This window comes from Oncorhynchus tshawytscha, linkage group LG09 (genome assembly GCF_018296145.1).
Source record: "Oncorhynchus tshawytscha isolate Ot180627B linkage group LG09, Otsh_v2.0, whole genome shotgun sequence".
Taxonomy (NCBI): Eukaryota; Metazoa; Chordata; class Actinopteri; order Salmoniformes; family Salmonidae; genus Oncorhynchus; species Oncorhynchus tshawytscha.
In genome coordinates this window covers 24,003,710-24,023,134 of record NC_056437.1, presented here as the reverse complement: position 1 = coordinate 24,023,134, position 19,425 = coordinate 24,003,710, and the positions used below count along the sequence as shown (strand labels likewise).

Here is a 19,425-nt window from a genome sequence, read left to right as displayed (position 1 = left end):
GTTTGACCGCGGACCCATTACGCACGCATGCAATGAGGCAGTGATTGCTGAGATCCTGGTTGAAGACAGCAGAGGTGTATTTAGAGGGTAAGTTGGTCAGGATGATATCTTACAGGGTGCCCATGGTTACTGATTTTGGTTGTACCTGGTAGGTTCCTTAATAATGTGTGTAAGATTGAGGGCATCTAGATTAGATTGTAGGATGGCCGGGGTGTTAAGCATGTCCCAGTTTAGGTCACCTAACAGTGCAAACTCTGAAGATAGATGGGGGACGATCAATTCACATATGGTGTCCAGGGCACAGCTGGGGGCTGAGGGGGGTCTATAGCAAGCGGCAACGGTGAGAGACTTGTTTCTGAAAGGTGGATTTTTAAAAGTAGAATCTCAAATTGTTTGGGCACAGACCTGGATAGTATTACAGAACTCTGCAGGCTATCTCTGCAGTAGATTGCAACTTCCTCCCCTTTGGCAGTTCTATCTTGTCGGAAAATGTTATAGTTAGGGATGGACATTTCAGGACTTTTGGTGGCATCCTAAGCCAGGATTCAGACATGGCTAGGACATCCCGGTTTGCGGAGTGTGCTAAAGCAGTGAATAAAATAAACTTAGGGAGGAGGCTTCTAATGTTAACATGCATGAAACCAATGCTTTTACATTAAGGTGTGTTTTTCTCCAGTAGCCCATAATGTGACTTGCCTAGTGTCAGCTGCTTTTATCCTCAAAGTAAGGAGCCTGATAACCATATCTCATATGGAGAAATGAAATAAAACGGGTTTGGTCTTCTCTCCTGACTCGAAGACCTCAAAGGGTAGTGACGATGAGCCGGCACATCCCAGAATACGCTGACATTCAAACGCTGACATTTAGGGCTCATTTCCAGGGCGCTGCCCGCCGCCTCTCCCCGGTGAGGCACAGTTAGAGTAGGGACAAGCCTGTCACCCAGGTAATATGACACGTGTTCTGCTATCTCTGTTATCTCCTTCCGTCTGACCACAGGTGACCTCCATTACCCATAAGGCCACATGTTCCTGATTGATGGAGGACAGGGAGCCTCATCTGACTCTGTGTGTGTGTGTGTGTATTTGAGTGTGCGTGCATGCGTCAATATGTCTGCCAGTTTTTGTGGGGCTTTTTAACCTTCTTCTCTCTTTCTCTCCCACCTCCTTTTCTTTTTATTCGCTCCTCCTCTGTTTGGGTTGGGTTTGTTCCTGCAGTTCCATCTTTCACCTTCACTCCTACAGGTATGTATGAAGGAATGTGTTCAGCTGTAAACATGTATTTGTTACTTACCGGTATGTGTTCTGACCTTGAAGCCCCTATGATTCAGAGATGCCTGTACACACACACAGTTCTCTCTCTATGTTCTCAGTTCCTCCCAGCACTCACAAACAATCTGTTCCAATACACAAACAGCTAATGGAGCTAGTGTTTATCTTTGGTGGCCTCACATCCACAAACCAATTATGTCAAATTCTAAATCTCACGGAGGGAGGTGCGTTCAGGGCTACACAAAGGGATGTTCTGACATAAGGTGAATCAGGGGGCAGACAGCTCCTAAAGAGATCATTAGCCCATCCCTATCCCACCCTCTTAGACCAGGCATAGACAATGACACACAACATGGCCACCAGTTGGCCTGTCCTGTGGCTGTGGTGAAGACAGTTTAGAGTGCTGCTGAGTCACTGTGCTTTGTGACAAGTAGAGAGGCAGTTAGTGCCATACAAAGCATAAACACAGTTCCATGTTCCCACTTGTCCTTCACACAGTAACCGTAGAAGTAGTAAAGTGTATCTAATCATGTGGTTGAAATGACTCACCCTCCAGTGAAGAGGATGTGTCTGAACTGAAGGGTTATCAGTCATTGTGAAGTGTGCCTCAGGGTCAAGATATCATGTTTAACACTCTGACACTGATTTTGTTTTTCTACATGTACACCTCTCAATGCCAAGTGCCCCAGGTGTGTGTTGATATGCGTGTGCGTGCGCGCGTGTGTGTGTGTGCGTGCGTGCAGAGTGTGACTCATGACAGGATGTGTCTATCAGATGTGATGAGTCAGACTGACCTAAGGACAGCTGTATGAGTACAGAGTGACAGACAGGTCACATCAACCTGGATTCCCTCTTTCATTTGTCGTGCAGGTTGCTTTCTTGTGTTTCTCACATTTGTTCTCTTTCTTTAAATTAGTGAACTATCAGAGAGGAGGAGAGTCTGTCTGCAGTGCTGGGAGGTAAGGGGTGTGGTTTTATGTGTACACTTGACTGGATATGATTTCCCCACTGTCTATATAGGGCACTTATGATGGTGTTCAGAAATGCATGAGGGAAAGTGGTAAAAGCAACAGCAGTGTATTCCCTACCTGAACCACCAGAGGGAGATCTCACCCTGTCTGAAAAATGACAGAGGACAGAAACTCCCATGCCCATCCCTGACTGAAACCCTGTTTGTTCTGTGTGATAATGGTTCTGGTTGCATGCTTCTGGTTCAGACCCGGGCTGCTGAACATGGGTGAGGGTGTGAACCAGCCGTGGCTGCCAGACTCCTGGCCCAACGCCTGTGCCAACCACAAAGACTGCAGCATTAACTGCTGCAACACTGGAAACGGCACCAGCGACAGCAACATGACCACCTACAGCCGCCCAGGTCAGTACCGTTAAAGCTACAGACCTCCTCTGGGGGTGATAGTGGTCAGGCCCCAGCAATGGAACTTAAAGTATGGAGATATAATGCAGATCGAATAAGCAATGAGGGTTATCATGGAAATGAAACATGGCTTCAACATGATAATTAATGGTGTTATGTGACTTACTGTGTGAAGGGTTAATGAAGGGTTAATGAATAGGTAAAGTGTCTCTAACCCTAACCCCGTGTGGTCTCCTCTCCTCAGCTGACTGCATCGCCAACTATGGCAGCCAGTTGGAGAACCAGCAGGGGGGTCTATTGGGGTCTGAACAGGCCGTGTACAGCGACGTGGACCTCTCCAACAAACTCAATGAGCTCAAGACCTTCAACAACCCCAGCCTGTGCTACATGGGCCCAGGGGCAGGGCCGCCCACCCCCTACGAGCCCACCCCCTATGCCACCACCCAGCTCATCCAGTCTAGCATCCTTAACAAGGCTGGAGCTGCAGGGGCCGCTGATATACGCTGTTGGAACCAGCCCCCGTCCCAGCTGCAGAAAGCACATATGCAGTACAACATCATGGAGCAGAGCAACAGGCTCAATAAAGGTGAGAGGATTGGACATAGCGTAGCAGTGGTGCGAGGGAGGATATTTGGGAACTTACTTCAGATTGTGTTACTATGTGTAGTCTACATATCTGTTTAACTCTGTGTCTTTCTCTCTGTATCTGCTGTGTCTTCAGACCACTATAGAGGAGATGGGCCTCTGCAAGGCACCGTCCCGTACAACCAGGCCCACGAACACAACACAGGAGGCTCCCTCCACAGCTCTGACAGGGGCAGCAACAGCACCTCTGGTGAGACACTGATTACCCGGATCATAGCAATAGGACAAATAAGTATTTGTTCTGCAGTATGTTCTAAGCGTTTGTTCGATTGCCTCTGCAGGGAGCCAAAGTCATAAGAAGGGAACTCGCACCCCCAAACTGCCCAAAACTAACACAGTGACCCGGGGTGAACCTCTGCCCCCTTCCCCTGCCAACACCCCACCAAGCCGGAGCTGTGACGAATATACCCTGCCCATGGAAAAAAGCTTTAACCCAGATGCCCTATGCCCAATGCTTCCCTCACGGATGTACCTGCATCCGGATGAGATGGAGGAAGAGGAGGCGGAGGAGGGGATGGATAGATGTCCCACCCCCCCTGTCAGAGGGGCAGCCTCATCCCCTGAGGGTCTGTCCTACAGTCACCAGTCTACGGCAACTCTCACCCCCTCCCCCCAGGGAGACCAGCACAACGGCCTACACAATGGAACAGACCACCACAGGTAACTATGAGCCCAACTCACACTGCATCTCACTCATCCCAGCTACAACCGTCAGCCATTTGTATTAATCAATGCTTTGATCCTTTCCCTTTTTCCCTTCTTAGACAACACGTGGCCAGCCCCACTCCTTCCCCGCTCCCCCTCTCCCCCCCACACACCTACGGCTACATCTCCAGCCCCCTGGAGCTGGATACTGACGGCCAGGAGGAAGAGGGCGAGGAGGATGAAGAAGAGGCAGGGGATGAGATGGATGCAGACATGGCCCAGAGTCACTACCACCAGCACCAAAATAACCACCAGCCCCACCAGCAACTGCGCCACCACCAGCACCCCCGTTCCCCACGCAGGCTGCACCTCCGGGGGCTGGAGCAGACGCCTGCCTCCAGCACGGGGGATCTGGAGAGTTCCGTGACGGGCTCCATGATTAACGGCTGGGGCTCGGCCTCCGAGGAGGACAACGGCTCGTCAGGACGCTCCAGCGCCGTCAGCTCCTCAGACGGATCCTTCTTCACAGACGCAGACTTCGCCCAGGCTGTGGCCAACACTGGAGACTACACAGCAGGCCTACGCATGGCCAGGTTCCCGGAGGATACAGGACCAGCAGGTGAGGAGGAGAGAGGGGCAGGAAACTGGGTTAGGGGAAAATATCATAGATATGCCTACTTAGATAAAACTTTCATGGACTGATTGTTTGTCTGTTACCTCAGGGCGAAGGCACCAGCGTCCCAGCAGCCCACTGTCCACAGACAGCAACATGAGCTCTGCAGTGATGCAGAAGAGACCGCCCAAGAGGCACAAGCAGCACCAGGCCCAGGTTGGCCACCAAGGTCACCTGAAGAGGAACGACTTCACAGACGGTAAGGGACTGGGTCTGAGATATGGGTCACTGCATGGAACAGCTCTCACATTGACTTCTCTAGCTATACAGTACTTGGTGAACGGCCTTGGTGAATAAAGTTCCAATTTCCATGTCTGTGTTCTTCTCTCCGCAGACTCATGCATGCCCTTGAAGTCCCCTAGTCACATGTCACGGTGTGGCTATGAGGTGAGAGGTGCTACGCTCCCGAGGATTGGCTCTGGGGAGGGTCGGGACCGAAGAGGGAGTGCAGGAGGCCAGAAGACCAGAGAGGGCTCTGTAGAGAGACGGGAGGGCCAGGACAAGAATAGGACTCCACAGGGAGGCAAGGGGAGCAGCAAAGCTCGTCAACCACCAGGTACTTACTGCAATGTAGTGTACTTCCAATGTGGTTTGTGTTTTGGAACAAAGTACATATATGAGCTTTATAACATTATGCTTGTATGTGGTTCCTACATGTCAAAATAAATCCCCTTGAAAACTAGATGATTAATCACAATGGAGTTTATCCAGCACAAACTAAGTAGAATGTGTTTAACCAACCACCATCTCTCTCTGTCTCAGGTTCTGAGGACATCCCCCCGTACAGCAGGCCCTCCTTCCCCTCGGTGCAGGGCCAGAGCCAGGCTCAGAGCTCCTCCAGCTCCATGTCCTCCCGGGGATCTGGGGGACGGAGGAGAGATGGGGCCCGCAGGAACCCCACAGACACACTGCCCAGCATCACAGGCTTCCAGACCCAGGAAGAGGAGCTAGAGGTGAGAACAAGATACTCATAAAAGTGTCCATTTACTAGTTTCCATGAGTTGAAAATCTAGAATGTCTATGATCTTCTTTTTATGGCCATTATTCAAGGGGTTATATTATAAACTTGTGTCTTGAGTCTACAGCTTCTGGAGAGCTGAGGATCATGGGAGAAGAAAAGGAAAGGGGATCTGACATCACAATTCAGTGACTATTATGTAAATTACTTTTCATATCATACAGAACAAAAAAAACAGAACAATATTGAATATTTGTTTTTCTTATTACAATTTCTCATTAGATGTCCATCTTCCAGGAAAAAAGAAAGTGAGAAAAAAGGTGCAATCGCGTTTGAGTCTGTTAACTCACTGGTATGAAGCACCATTAGATCATTGTTTACTTGACTTGTTGCTAGAGAACTGGCTTCCATTCGCCTCGATGAAAGTAGTCACAGCCTCAATGAAAGTACATGCACATTAGATGGTTGTTGTCAGTGTATACAGATACCTTGTCTTGGACCACCTGATGTGGTACATGTCTGTTGCCCCTGTAATTAATATTTGGACATCACTATCCATCTTGTAAATTGTTTGTTAATTTTACTGCCACAAAAATTGCTACAATGGGAATTTTACATTTGTCTTTAATGTATTTTTGTAATGCACTGTTATTGTTTTGTTATTGATGTTGGTCTTGTCAATGTGCATTATTTGTTCTACTTTGGTTTCAAAAGCACAATCACTTAACTTTATTTTAAACTATTGTTATCTATGACCTTTCGTCATACAAGAGGAACAATGACACAAATGATCTTGTTAATCGTTGTCTATATACAGTGGGGCAAAAAAGTATTTAGTCAGCCACCAATTGTGCAAGTTCTCCGACTTAAAAAGATGAGAGAGGCCTGTAATTTTCATCATAGGTACACTTCAACTATGACAGACAAAATGAGAAAAAAAAATCCCGAAAATCACATAGGATTTTTAATGAATTTATTTTCAAATTTATGGTGAAAAATAAGTATTTGGTCAATAACAAAAGTTTATCTCAATACTTTGTTATATACCAAATCAAATCAGATCAAATTTTATTTGTCACATACACATGGTTAGCAGATGTTAATGCGAGTGTAGCGAAATGCTTGTGCTTCTAGTTCCGACAATGCAGTAATAACCAACAAGTAATCTAACTAACAATTCCAAAACTACTGTCTTATACACAGTGTAAGGGGATAAAGAATATGTACATAAGGATATATGAATGATGAATGAGTGATGGTACAGAGCAGCATAGGCAAGATACAGTAGCTGATATCGAGTACAGTATATACATATGAGATGAGTATGTAAACAAAGTGGCATAGTTAAAGTGGCTAGTGATACATGTATTACATAAGGATGCAGTCGATGATATAGAGTACAGTATATACGTATGCATATGAGATGAATAATGTAGGGTATGTAAACATTATATAAGGTAGCATTCTTTAAATTGGCTAGTGATATATTTACATAATTTCCCATCAATTCCCATTATTAAAGTGGCTGGAGTTGAGTCAGTGTCAGTGTGTTGGCAGCAGCCACTCAATGTTAGTGGTGGCTGTTTAACAGTCTGATGGCCTTGAGATAGAAGCTGTTTTTCAGTCTCTCGGTCCCAGCTTTGATGCACCTGTACTGACCTCGCCTTCTGGATGATAGCGGGGTGAACAGGCAGTGGCTCGGGTGATTGATGTCCTTGATGATCTTTATGGCCTTCCTGTAACATCGGGTGGTGTAGGTGTCCTGGAGGGCAGGTAGTTTGCCCCCGGTGATGCGTTGTGCAGACCTCACTACCCTCTGGAGAGCCTTACGGTTGAGGGCGGAGCAGTTGCCGTACCAGGCGGTGATACAGCCCGCCAGGATGCTCTCGATTGTGCATCTGTAGAAGTTTGTGAGTGCTTTTGGTGACAAGCCGAATTTCTTCAGCCTCCTGAGGTTGAAGAGGCGCTGCTGCGCCTTCTTCACGATGCTGTCTGTAAGAGTGGACCAATTCAGTTTGTCTGTGATGTGTATGCCGAGGAACTTAAAACTTTCTACCCTCTCCACTACTGTTCCATCGATGTGGATAGGGGGGTGTTCCCTCTGCTGTTTCCTGAAGTCCACAATCATCTCCTTAGTTTTGTTGACGTTGAGTGTGAGGTTATTTTCCTGACACCACACTCCGAGGGCCCTCACCTCCTCCCTGTAGGCCGTCTCGTCGTTGTTGGTAATCAAGCCTACCACTGTTGTGTCGTCCGCAAACTTGATGATTGAGTTGGAGGCGTGCGTGGCCACACAGTCGTGGGTGAACAGGGAGTACAGGAGAGGGCTCAGAACGCACCCTTGTGGGGCCCCAGTGTTGAGGATCAGTGGGGAGGAGATGTTGTTGCCTACCCTCACCACCTGGGGGCTACCCTTTGTTAGCAATGACAGAGGTCAAACGTTTTCTGTAAGTCTTCACAAGGTTTTCACAAACTGTTGCTGGTATTTTTGCCCATTTCTCCATGTAGATCTCCTCTAGAGCAGTGATGTTTTGGGGTTGTTGCTGGGCAACACAGACTTTCAACTCCCTCCAAAGATTTTCTATGGGGTTGAGATCTGGAGACTGGCTAGGCCACTCCAGGACCTTGAAATGCTTCTTACGAAGCCACTCCTTCGTTGTCCGGGCGGTGTGTTTGGGATCATTGTCATGCTGAAAGACCCAGCCACGTTTCATCTTCAATGCCCTTGCTGATGGAAGGAGGTTTTCACTCAAAATCTCACGATACATGGCCCCATTTATTCTTTCCTTTACACAGATCAGTCATCCTTATCCCTTTGCAGAAAAACAGCCCAAAAGCATGATGTTTCCACCCCCGTGCTTCACAGTAGGTATGGTGTTCTTTGGATGCAACTCAGCATTCTTTGTCCTGCAAACACGACGAGTTGAGTTTTTACCAAAAAGGTCTATTTTGGTTTCATCTGACCATATGACATTCTCCCAATCTTCTTCTGGATCATCCAAATGCTCTCTAGCAAACTTTAGACGGGCCTGGTCATGTACTGGCTTAATCAGGGGGACACATCTGGCACTGCAGGATTTGAGTCCCTGACGGCATAGTGTGTTACTGATGGTAGGCTTTGTTACTTTGGTCCCAGCTCTCTGCAGGTCATTCACTAGGTCCCCCCCTGTGGTTCTGGGATTTTTGCTCACCGTTCTTATGATCATTTTGACCCCATGGGGTGAGATTTTGAGTGGAGCCCCAGATCGAGGGAGATAATCAGTGGTCTTGTATGTCTTCCATTTCCTAATATTTGCTCCCACAGTTGATTTCTTCAAACCAAGCTGCTTACCTATTGCAGATTCCGTCTTCCCAGCCTGGTGCAGGTCTACAATTTTGTTTCTTGTGTCCTTTGACAGCTCTTTGGTCTTGGCCATAGTGGAGTTTGGAGTGTGACTTTTGTGGACAGTTGTCTTTTATACTGATAACAAGTTCAAACAGGTGCCATTAATACAGGTAACGAGTGGAGGACAGAGGAGCCTCTTAAAGAAGAAGTTACAGGTCTGTGAGAGCCAGAAATCTGGGTGACCAAATAGGTGACCAAATACTTATTTTCCACCATAATTTGCAAATAAATTCATTAAAAATCCTACAATGTGATTTTCTGGATTTTTTTTCTCATTTTGTCTGTCATAGTTGAAGTGTACCTACGATGGAAATTACAGGCATCTCTCATCATTTTAAGTGGGAGAACTTGCACAATTGGTGGCTGACTAAATACTTTTTTGCCCCACTGTACACGATTGAACCAGTGTTATGTGTCTTAATATTCTGTTTCTGTTAGGGATTGGGATGGGAACTTAACTCTCCTGTCTAGTTTAGGTTTCATTCAAACCACAGTGTTCATTTGGACTCAAACTTTATTATGACACAAACTACTGTGTTAATCGGACTATACTCTCATGTCTAAAATTGCACTTATGAGGAAGTGAGAGGGACAGTAGACAAGCTGACGGATACATTGTACCAATAGGGAAGGGTGAGGAAGCCCCATTAGTAGGAGTCTCCCCATCAGTAGGGAACGTTGAAGGATACATCCTGGAAAATGGATTTCTCCATGCCTGATGATGGATAGCGTTTTCTCCATGAGCAACCAGTACACAGTGACACATCCACCATTGTTTCCCAGCAAGACAGAGGGCAGAGGAAAGTGACATTAATACTTACCCTAAAGAAGGACTCTATTACAGAAAGAGGACAACTGGTGACAAAAGACTAGGACTTGAAAATAATGCTGCTTGGCAATGGAACAGCATGTTGGGTTTAGGTTCTTTATGGCTACATCTAGGCCAAGCTTTTGATACATCTACAAAATGTGTAAAACATTATTCGCTGAGGACACCTGACATTTGTTTGGAGTTTGCCATGTTTTAAAGAATTGCAACTATGTTCATGATGTCAGCCATGTTATGTCATTACTGAGTATGTTATAAACGGGGATAAAAAAAAAACATTGTCATTTTTACCACATTATTTATTATTAAATACTTGGAATTTTTTTGTGGTTCAATCTTTGTTCACTTGTTAGGTTAACACCTAATACCTTACTTCTCGAGCATTTCACCAGTCAATACATCCTAATACAAGGTTGAAGTGAAGAAGGAAAATGGAAGAAGAAGAGGAAGAGGGAGAGCCACCCAAAAGCCTATTCTTTATGGGAATGTGATGACGCGCTGCTTAATTAACCTCACTCATGAACCCTTGTGGTTAATTAACAGAGCAGCTGTGTGCTGTCAAAAGGAAAGAGATGCTGTGGAGCCTAGCACAGGTGTGGCTCTGTGTGTGTGCCGTGTGTGTCCCGTATGTGTGTATGTGTAGTGGGGGGGTGGATAGCAGTCAAAACTACAGCTACGAGCGGCAGCCAAAATTCTTCTCTTTGTCCTCCTCAGAGCGCAAGATTGTGATGGAGAGAAAGAACCTGTCCATCAGCCACCCAAACACAGATTCCTCCAGAAAGATTCTAATGTGTTCGTACTGTTTAACTGTAAGTACATCTCTGCATAATCAGCGAGAGCAGAGCAGGAGACAGATGCTGAGCTGCTGGAAGTCCAATCACTGATTGAACTACACAATTGCATTCCATGAGAGATGGGACAGGTTGCTGTTATTAGCTGGAGCTTCTCTCTCCTCTCTCCATCAGAGTGGAATGAAACCAGTGTCCCGGCAGCTGTACAGGGCTGTCTGTAAAGGCTAGCTACCTACATTAACATCAACCGCCCCAGTCACCACAGTGCTAATTCAGTACCATAAAGGGTCGACACAATTAACCCAGAAAGACCACACTGTAGCCTCCTCTGCTTCTAGCCCACTCTATCTGCCTCCTCTATGTAATTCCCTGTGGTCCCACAGTAGGACCTGCTGATGGAGTCATACTCAAGCATTTCTATCCTGATTGCTCTTTCCATTAATTAGGTAATCATCTGTATTTCCCCTGCGCAATTCTCTTGTCTGTGGGAATGGATGACTCAGATTTACTGCTTTAAGTTACAGTAACTGTAAAGTGGAGAGGCCTTATGCCAGTTTTTTACCGACTCATCTGGTGGGCCCCACTTAAATTCTATATTGCATCATTATCAAGATATTGAAGTAACTCAGTTTAAAGGTCCAATGGAGCTGGGATTTTTTACATCTCAATATCAAATAATTTTGGGGTAATAATTAAGTAACTTACTGTGATTGTTTTAAATGAAAATGGTCAAAAAGAAACAAAAATAGCTTCTTAGCAAAGAGCAATTTCTCAAGCAGGAATTTTGCTAGGACTATCTGGGAGTGGTCTGAGTGGGGAGGGTAAAACTGAAAACGAGCTGTTTGCAGAGAGGTTTGGAACTCTCTTGTTGTTCTATTAACTAATCTACTGCCCAGTGATTCCATCCCACCAAAATAAGCAGAACTTTAAAGGCAGCCTTTTCAAACAGCTCGTACTCTAAAAGGGCATTATCATAATTTTCACAATTTAACAGTTTTATTCCAATCTCATAGTTCGGAAATATACACACTCAGTGGCCAGTTTCTTAGATACACCACCCCATTCACGAAAATGGTTCACTCCTACAGACAGTGAGTCACGTGGGAGTATATAAAGCAGGCAAACAGGCAGTGATGCATTCTGTTACTGATTGAACATTAGAATGGGCAAAAACAAGTGGCCTAAGCGACTTGAGAGTAGTATGATCGTTGGTGCCAGGCGCATTGGTTCCAGTATCTCAGAAATGGCCTGCATTCTGGATTCTTCACGCACAACAGTGTTTGGGGTTTACTGAGAATGGTGTGACAAACAAAAAAATATCCGGTCAGCGGCAGTCCTGTGGGTGAAAACAGCTCGTTGATGAGAAGTTGAAGGAGAATGGCAAGATTCGTGCAAGCCAACAGGCGGGCCACAAACAGGCAAATAAAGGCGCAGTACAACAATGTTGTACAGAATGGCATCTTCGGAAGGCGAAACTCATTGGTCTTTGTCACAGATTAGCTATTGCAGCAGACGACCACACCAGGTTCCACTCCAGTGGGCACACAATCACTAACACTGGACAATAGAGGAGTGGAACATTTAAAAAATAATTAGGACAAATCTTGGTTCCTGTTGTATCATTTTGATGGCAGAGTCAGGATTTGGGTAAGCATTCCATGGCCCCATCCTGACTGGTGTCAATGGTACAGGCAGGTGGCGATGGTGTACTGGCATTAGGGAATGTTGTCTTGGCACACATTAGGTCCCTTGATAACAATTGAGCAAAGTGTCATTGCCCCAAATAGTTCAGGCTGTTAAGGAGGCAAAGGGGAACTGACCCGGTACTAGATGGGTGTACCTAAAAAACTGACCACTGAGTGTATAAAACACAGGGAAATCAGGTTTTTGATTGCACTGGGCCTTTAAGGGTACAAAATGCATAAGCAGCATGCATACACACATACAGAACACACACGCAGGCTTTGATGATGGATCACAGCTGAGTCGAGACACGCTTTTCCTGTCGACATCAGCAAATTAACAGAGTCTATCCATCTTCATTATGCCCTAGTGTGGAGAGCTTCAGATGCTGCTACCCAGGGAGAGGGGCATTACTTGTAAGGGTGTCTTTAGAGCAGTCCTGAGAGACTGGAACTGTTGCCTGGCTTCCATGGGCCTCAAACCACACTGGAACCACATGGTTGCATTTATAGAGAGGAGAGACCTCTTCAACAACTTACAGTCAAATTCAAAGGGCAAACCCACTAACGCAGAGCGCTGCTTAAACGTGGACAGTAGATCTTTAATGTGATGAATACTGCTTGATTTTCTGTCTCTCTGGGTTTCAGTTCTCGGTGATCACAGCTAGTCTAGCCAGGGTTTGGAATGCCATTTGGTCAGATATTAAAATCAATAGCCTCTCCTTTGCGACAGTTAACAAAATAAAGTCAATGGGCCATGATTGAAGTGTTCAGTCCTCCATCAGTATGTGTTCCTCACCATCTATCTCCCTGGTGCTCCAGTAGGAAGGTCTACCCCAGTGCTGCAGCACTCAAATCAAATCAAATCAAATTTGGTGTCATGAGTGAACAGGGAGTACAGGAGGGGACTGAGCATGCACCCCTGAAGGGCCCCATGTTGAGGATCAGTGTGGCGGATGTGTTGTTACCTACCCTTACCACCTGGTGGTGGCCCGTCAGGAAGTCCAGGATCCAGTTGTAGAGGGAGGTGTTTAGTCCCAGGGTCCTTGGCTTAGTGATGAGCTTTGAGGGCACTATGGTTTGAACGCTGAGCTGTAGTCAATGAATAGCAGTCTTACATAGTGATTGCATCATCTGTGGATATGTTGGGGTGGTATGGAAATTGGAGTGGGTCTAGTGTTTCTGGGACAATGGTGTTGATGTGAGCCATGACCAACCTTTCAAAGCACTTCATGGCTACATACGTGAGTGCTACCGGTCGGTTGTCATTTAGGCAGGTTACCTTAGTGTTCTTGGGCACAGGGACTATGGTGGTCTGCTTAAAACTTGTTAGTATTACAGACTCGGACAGGGAGAGGTTGAAAATGTCAGTGAAGACACTTGCCAGTTGGTCAGAGCATGTTCGCAGTACACGTCCTAGTAATCCGTCTGGCCCTGCGGCCTTGTGAATGTTGACCTGTTTAAAGGTCTCACTCACATCGGATGCGGAGAGTGTGATCACACAGTCTTCCGGAACAGCTGGTGCTCTCATGCGTGTTTCAGTGGTATTTGCCTCGAAGCTAGCATAGAAGTAGTTTAGCTCGTCTCGTAGTCTAGTGTCACTGGGCAGCTCTCGGCTGTGCTTCCCTTTGTAGTCTGTAATGGTTTCCAAGCCCTGCCACATCTGATGAGCATTTGCCTGTTCGATGGTTTGTCGGAGGGCATAGCGGGAATTCTTATAAGCTTCCGGGTTAGAGTCCCGCTCCTTGAAAGCGGCAGCTATGGTCTTTAGCTCAGTGCGAATTTTGCCTGTAATCCAGCTCACAGCAGAGCAGCACTACTCAGTGGGGGGAAGAGAGAGACAGAGAGAAAAAAGAGAGAGGGTAATCCCCTGTCACTTCCTCCTCTGTTCTGCCAATGCAATTTAACCCACACACACTGCCTGCCTTCCCCATCCTCTCCCCTCTTTTCCCCTTCCATCCTTTCCCCTCATCCCTTTCCTCCATGCTGAGTCAATTAAACATTGAAAAGAGCGATTTAATGCCCCTCTCTGCAGGCTCCCTCTCTCTTCAAATCCTACCTCAATCTCTAGAGGACGATGAAATGGCTCTTAATTGTTGCCTTAATTTCTATGCCAAACTGTTTCCATGGAATCAGGCCATGCCCGCTCATCAAGACTGAGGCATTTGCAGGCAACCGTCACTTTACATGTATGAGTTTCTAGAACTTCTTATTTCATTTTGGTTTACCCCTTTTGAGTAATATACACTAACTATATAAAAGTTTGTGGACATCCCTTCAAATTTGTGGATATTTCAGGCACACCCATTGCTGACAGGTGTATAAAATCGAGTCCACCGCCATGCAATCTCCATAGACAAACATTGGCTGTAGAATGGCCTTACTGAAGAGCTCAGTGACTATCAACGTTGCACTGTCAATTTTTATTTAACCAGGTAGGCCAGTTGAGAACAAGTTCTCATTTACAACTGTGACCTAGCCAAGATAAAAGATGCTAGGTCGCAATGTCATACCTTTCCAACAAATCAGTTTATCAAATTTGTACCCTGCTATAGCTGTGCCGGTCAACTATAAGTGCTGTTATTGTGAAGTGGAATTGACTAGGAGCAACAATGGCTCAGCCGCGAAGTGGTGTGCCACACAAGCTCACAGAACGGGACCGCCGAGTGGTGAAGTGTGTAAAAATCGTCTGTCCTCAGTTGCAACACTAACTAGAAAGTTCCAAACTGACACTAGAAGCAACGTCAGCACAATAACTGTTCGTCGGGTGCTCCATCAAAGGGGTTTCCATAGCCGAGCAACCGCACACAAGCCTAAAATCAAATCAAATCAAATGTATTTATATAGCCCTTCGTACATCAGCTGATATCTCAAAGTGCTGTACAGAAACCCAGCCTAAAAACCCAAACAGCAAGCAATGCAGGTGTAAAATCACCATGCGTAATGCAAAGTGTCGGCTGAATTGGTATAAAGCTAGCTAAACTTTGAACTCTGGAGCAGTGGAAACACGTTCTCTGGAGTGAAGAATCATGCTTCACCATCTGGCAGTCCGACGGATTAATCTGGGTTTGGCGGATTTGAGGAGAACGCTACCTGCCCCAATGCATAGTGCCAACTGTAAAGTTTGGCGAAGTAATGGTCGTTTTCCATTGTTCGGGCTAGGCCCCTTAGTTCCATTGAAAGGAAATATTAACGCTACAGCACACAATGACATTCTAGAGAGGATTCTGTGCTTCCAACTTAGTGGCAACAGTTTGGGCAAGGCCCTTTCCTGTTTCAGCATGACATTGCCTCCATGCATAAAGTGAAGTCCATACAAAAATGGTTTGTCGAGATTGGTGAAGAAGAACTTGACTGGCTTGAACAGAGCATTGACCTCAACCCCATAATACACCTTTGGGATGAATTGGAACGTCGAGGCCTAATCGCCCAACATCAGTGCCCGACCTCACTAATGCTCTTGTGGCTGAATGGAAGCAAGTCCCCACAGCAATGTTCCAACATCTAGTGGAAAGCCTTCCCAGAAGAGTGGAGGCTGTTATAGCAGCAAAGGGCGACCAACTCCATATTAATGCCCATGATTTTGGAATGAGATGTTCGATGAGCAGGTGCCCACTTTTGTTCATGTAGTGTATGTTCCGTTTGACCATTCACACACAGCCATTCAATTCCCCAAATGTAAATTATCTATCCTGTCAGTAGCAATATAATACATTGGTATATTCATGACTCTTTGTTCCATATCCTTCTATTTAGTTTTGACGTTGCTGTAGATAAGTGTAGCCCACGGTCTGTCTGTCTGTCTGTCTGTCTGTCTGTCTGTCTGTCTGTCTGTCTGTCTGTCTGTCTGTCTGTCTGTCTGTCTGTCTGTCTGTCTGTCTGTCTGTCTGTCTGTCTGTCTGTCTGTCTGTCTGTCTGTCTGTCTGTCTGTCTGTCTGTCTGTCTGTCTGTCTGTCTGTCTGTCTGCCTCTCTCTCTCTCTCTCTATGCCGGTGTCTACTCTGCTCGTGTTAATTTCCTGCTTCAGTGGAACGAGTCACTCCAGGAGTGGTTTGTGACAATCCTCCGAATACCAAGCTGGTGAGAGAACCCTTGAGTTGTCGCTTACTGTTTAAATTATTACCAGTAATGGTGCCAGTGGTGTGGAGCCAGTCGCAGTCCTCTGTACCTTAATTTCACCATTTAGGAATAGGAGAGGAGTGGGGGGACAGACATTTCTTCTCCCTGTTAATTCAATCTACTAAAATATCATGAAATGAGCACGTCAGCATTCCCAGAAATGTTACGATCCAATTACAATGGTATTTCTGCGAGCTGTTTGTTGTTGTTTGTAGATGATATGCAAATGTAAACCTTATGCATGTGCTCCAGGACAATGAACCAAATGCAATCCATGGTGGTATACAAGCATTATGCAGTCTATTTAACAAATCTAAATGCACATGACTCTACAAGCTCTGCCATTATGACAGGCAGGCAGACAGACAGAGATGCAGACAGACAGGTAGGCAGACAGAGAGGTCATACGGCACACAAATATATGAGGACATTGACATATCATTGTATTACCCTCCAGTCCCACATTGAAAGCAGTGTCAACGTAAACCCACATACAGCCCATGCAGCCCCAGGGAATCACAACTCATAGTTGACCTTCACAATGCCCTAGGAGCAGGTCATATGGTTAGAGACATACACTGTACTAAAGCGCTGGTGCCAAAGCAAACCATGTGTGCACCACGCATTTCTGTATTTGCATGCATGTGTGTGTCTGCGCATGTGTTTGTGTGTCTGCGTGGTGGTGTGTGTGCTTGCATGCATGTATGTGTGTGTGCACGTGTGTGTGTGGCACCTTAATTGGGGAGGATAAACTCATAGTTATGGAATGGAATCAAACACATGCATGTATTTGATACAACTCCATTCCAGCCATTATTATGATCCGTCCTCCCCTCACCAGCCGACTGTGCACGTGTGAGTGTGTGTATGCGTGCGTGTGTGTGGATTTATTTATCTCAGCCTGTTTATCCTTGGGCTCATAAGTGATTAATGGTGGTCTTCATGTCACTTTTTATTTGATTAAAAGAGAGACATAGCAGCGGCTTCAAAATAAAAGCAGGTAACTAGGCCATCTGGTGTGTTATTTACCAAAACTAAACTTTAACAGAAGTCAGACAGGCAGCTGGAGTAGTGACAGTTGACTCTACAGTACGTGAAATGGCTAGGAAATTAGTTCATTCATGAGCTAAAATGCAAAGAAAAATGAATTATTTTGAAAGACATAGAAGCAAAAATCTGAATTTAACATACTGTATATCTGTCTGTGCTGCCTATTTTCTCTATGTTATTCTTTCATTTAGAGATAACAGGCTATTGGTTACTCTGAAATCCAGTGGCAAAGAAGGCCTTTGTCTTGGACAACTGCTTTATGTCTATTCAAAATGGTTTCTTAGATACTACAGGTGTGTGTGTTTGTTTTACATTTGAACTTTATTTAACTAGGCAAGTCAGTTAAGAACAAATTCTTATTTACAATGACGGCCTACCTGGGAGCAGTGAGTTAACTGCCTTGTTCAGGGACAGAACAACAGATTTTTACCTTGTCAGCTCGGGGATTCAATAGTTAGAGCCCAACGCTCTAACCAATAACCTACCCCTCTAACCACTAGGCTACCTGCATGTGTATGTTTGTGTTTTGCGTGTATGTTTCCTTGTTTTCATTTCAAATTTCAGAATGTTTTCATTGCACTCTTGCCTCCCTCTGTTCACAAAGGGCTGTCCTTAATAAAAAACAAGGCTTTTAAAATGCTGGAGAATACCAGTGAGGCTGAAAGAGTGAAATTGAAGGCTACCACCCCAGTAGGCCTACTGCACTTGATCAGAGCACACATCTACAGTATATATCCGACATACAGAAATCCTGTCTCATAAATGATTTTATACGAAAGTATTTAAACTACAACATACTGTGTTATGGGGTTTTCATCTATATTGCATAATGGTACACAATGATTTCAAGCATGGTGACAATGCACAGGTAATAGTCTTTGTATCACACAACACTGACTTCATGTTAATATGTTGCCTATATTTCATATTGAGTGAAATGGCCTGTGTCACAGAGACATAGAAAAGGTCATGTTGGTCCTCACAGAGCCAGTATGGAAGTGCCCACTCCAGGGGGAGAGATTAACAATGACGGTGGGAGACAGAGACAAACTGGCCACTGAGGTAGCTGAAGATCAGAGGACCCCCAGTCTTTACCTACCCCTCCATCTGGGGTTAGGGTCTACATAGCCTCGTCGAGAACAAGGCAAGCCTGGTATAGTTCATGGCACAAAATCAGCTAAAAAATCGATGTAAATCAGTGACGCCTTGCAACATGTCAAACCAATCAAATGCCTTGTTTGGACGGAGGTGCTCACTAGATTAGTGTCGTAGGTACATCAGAGCGTGAGGATGGCCGAGAAATCGCATTAATGGTGCTATAGACTGGGCCTCCACACCCTCCACCTGGGGTAATGGTACTGCAGACTGGGGCCTCCACCCCCTCCACCTGGGGGTAATGGTACTGCAGACTGGTGCCTCCACCACCTCCACCTGGGGTAATGGTGCTCTAGACTGGGACCTCCACCCCTCCAACTGGAGGTAATGGTACTGTAGACTGGGACCCCCTCCACCTGGGGTAATTGTGCTATAGACAGGGGCCTCCACCCCCTCCACCTGGGGTAATGGTGCTCTAGACTGGGACCTCCACCCCTCCACCTGGGGGTAATGGTACTGCAAACTGGGGCCTCCACCTGGGGTAATGGTGCTCTAGACTGGGACCTCCATCCTCTCCTTCCCTCCGTCGTCTGCTGTCCTGTGGCCCATGTAATCACATCACACAAGATTACTGTTCAAACTTTGCAATTAGCCAAATTTCATGACTCATTAATGAGCTGTTCTAGCTCCAAGGCCACGGCTCTACAGAATCATTTCAAAGGTTTCGTCCACACACTGAAAGGCAACGCTGAATAGAGGAAAGGTGTTACACATGATGGATGACTAAGCTGACAAGGTTAATCGTTATTGCAATGGGTGTAAAGAAGGGTGATATTACAGAAATGGAATGGAAAGGATGCGGGGTGGAATACGTTATAGCTTCCATTTCTGTCATTAGAGTTGTGTCCTGTTCC

General features: G+C 45.8%; 1 protein-coding gene across 3 annotated transcripts in view; it reads left to right on the top strand.

Moving 5' to 3' along the window:
• The window catches only part of LOC112257614 (roundabout homolog 1), a 178,245-nt gene extending 171,818 nt beyond the window's left edge, over window positions 1–6,427 (top strand). For 2 of the 3 annotated variants that reach the window (XM_024431311.2, XM_024431313.2), the window contains 11 exons: window positions 1,215–1,241; window positions 2,185–2,227; window positions 2,486–2,640; window positions 2,885–3,226; window positions 3,362–3,475; window positions 3,567–3,945; window positions 4,050–4,549; window positions 4,653–4,802; window positions 4,938–5,159; window positions 5,366–5,556; window positions 5,682–6,427. In XM_024431311.2, coding sequence (XP_024287079.1) covers window positions 1,215–1,241; window positions 2,185–2,227; window positions 2,486–2,640; window positions 2,885–3,226; window positions 3,362–3,475; window positions 3,567–3,945; window positions 4,050–4,549; window positions 4,653–4,802; window positions 4,938–5,159; window positions 5,366–5,556; window positions 5,682–5,753 — 2,195 coding nt within the window. In that variant the 3' untranslated portion in view covers window positions 5,754–6,427. The remainder of the gene's footprint in view (window positions 1–1,214; window positions 1,242–2,184; window positions 2,228–2,485; window positions 2,641–2,884; window positions 3,227–3,361; window positions 3,476–3,566; window positions 3,946–4,049; window positions 4,550–4,652; window positions 4,803–4,937; window positions 5,160–5,365; window positions 5,557–5,681) is intronic. The other variant, XM_024431312.2, reaches the window with a different exon arrangement.
• Window positions 6,428–19,425: the final 12,998 nt, after the last annotated feature.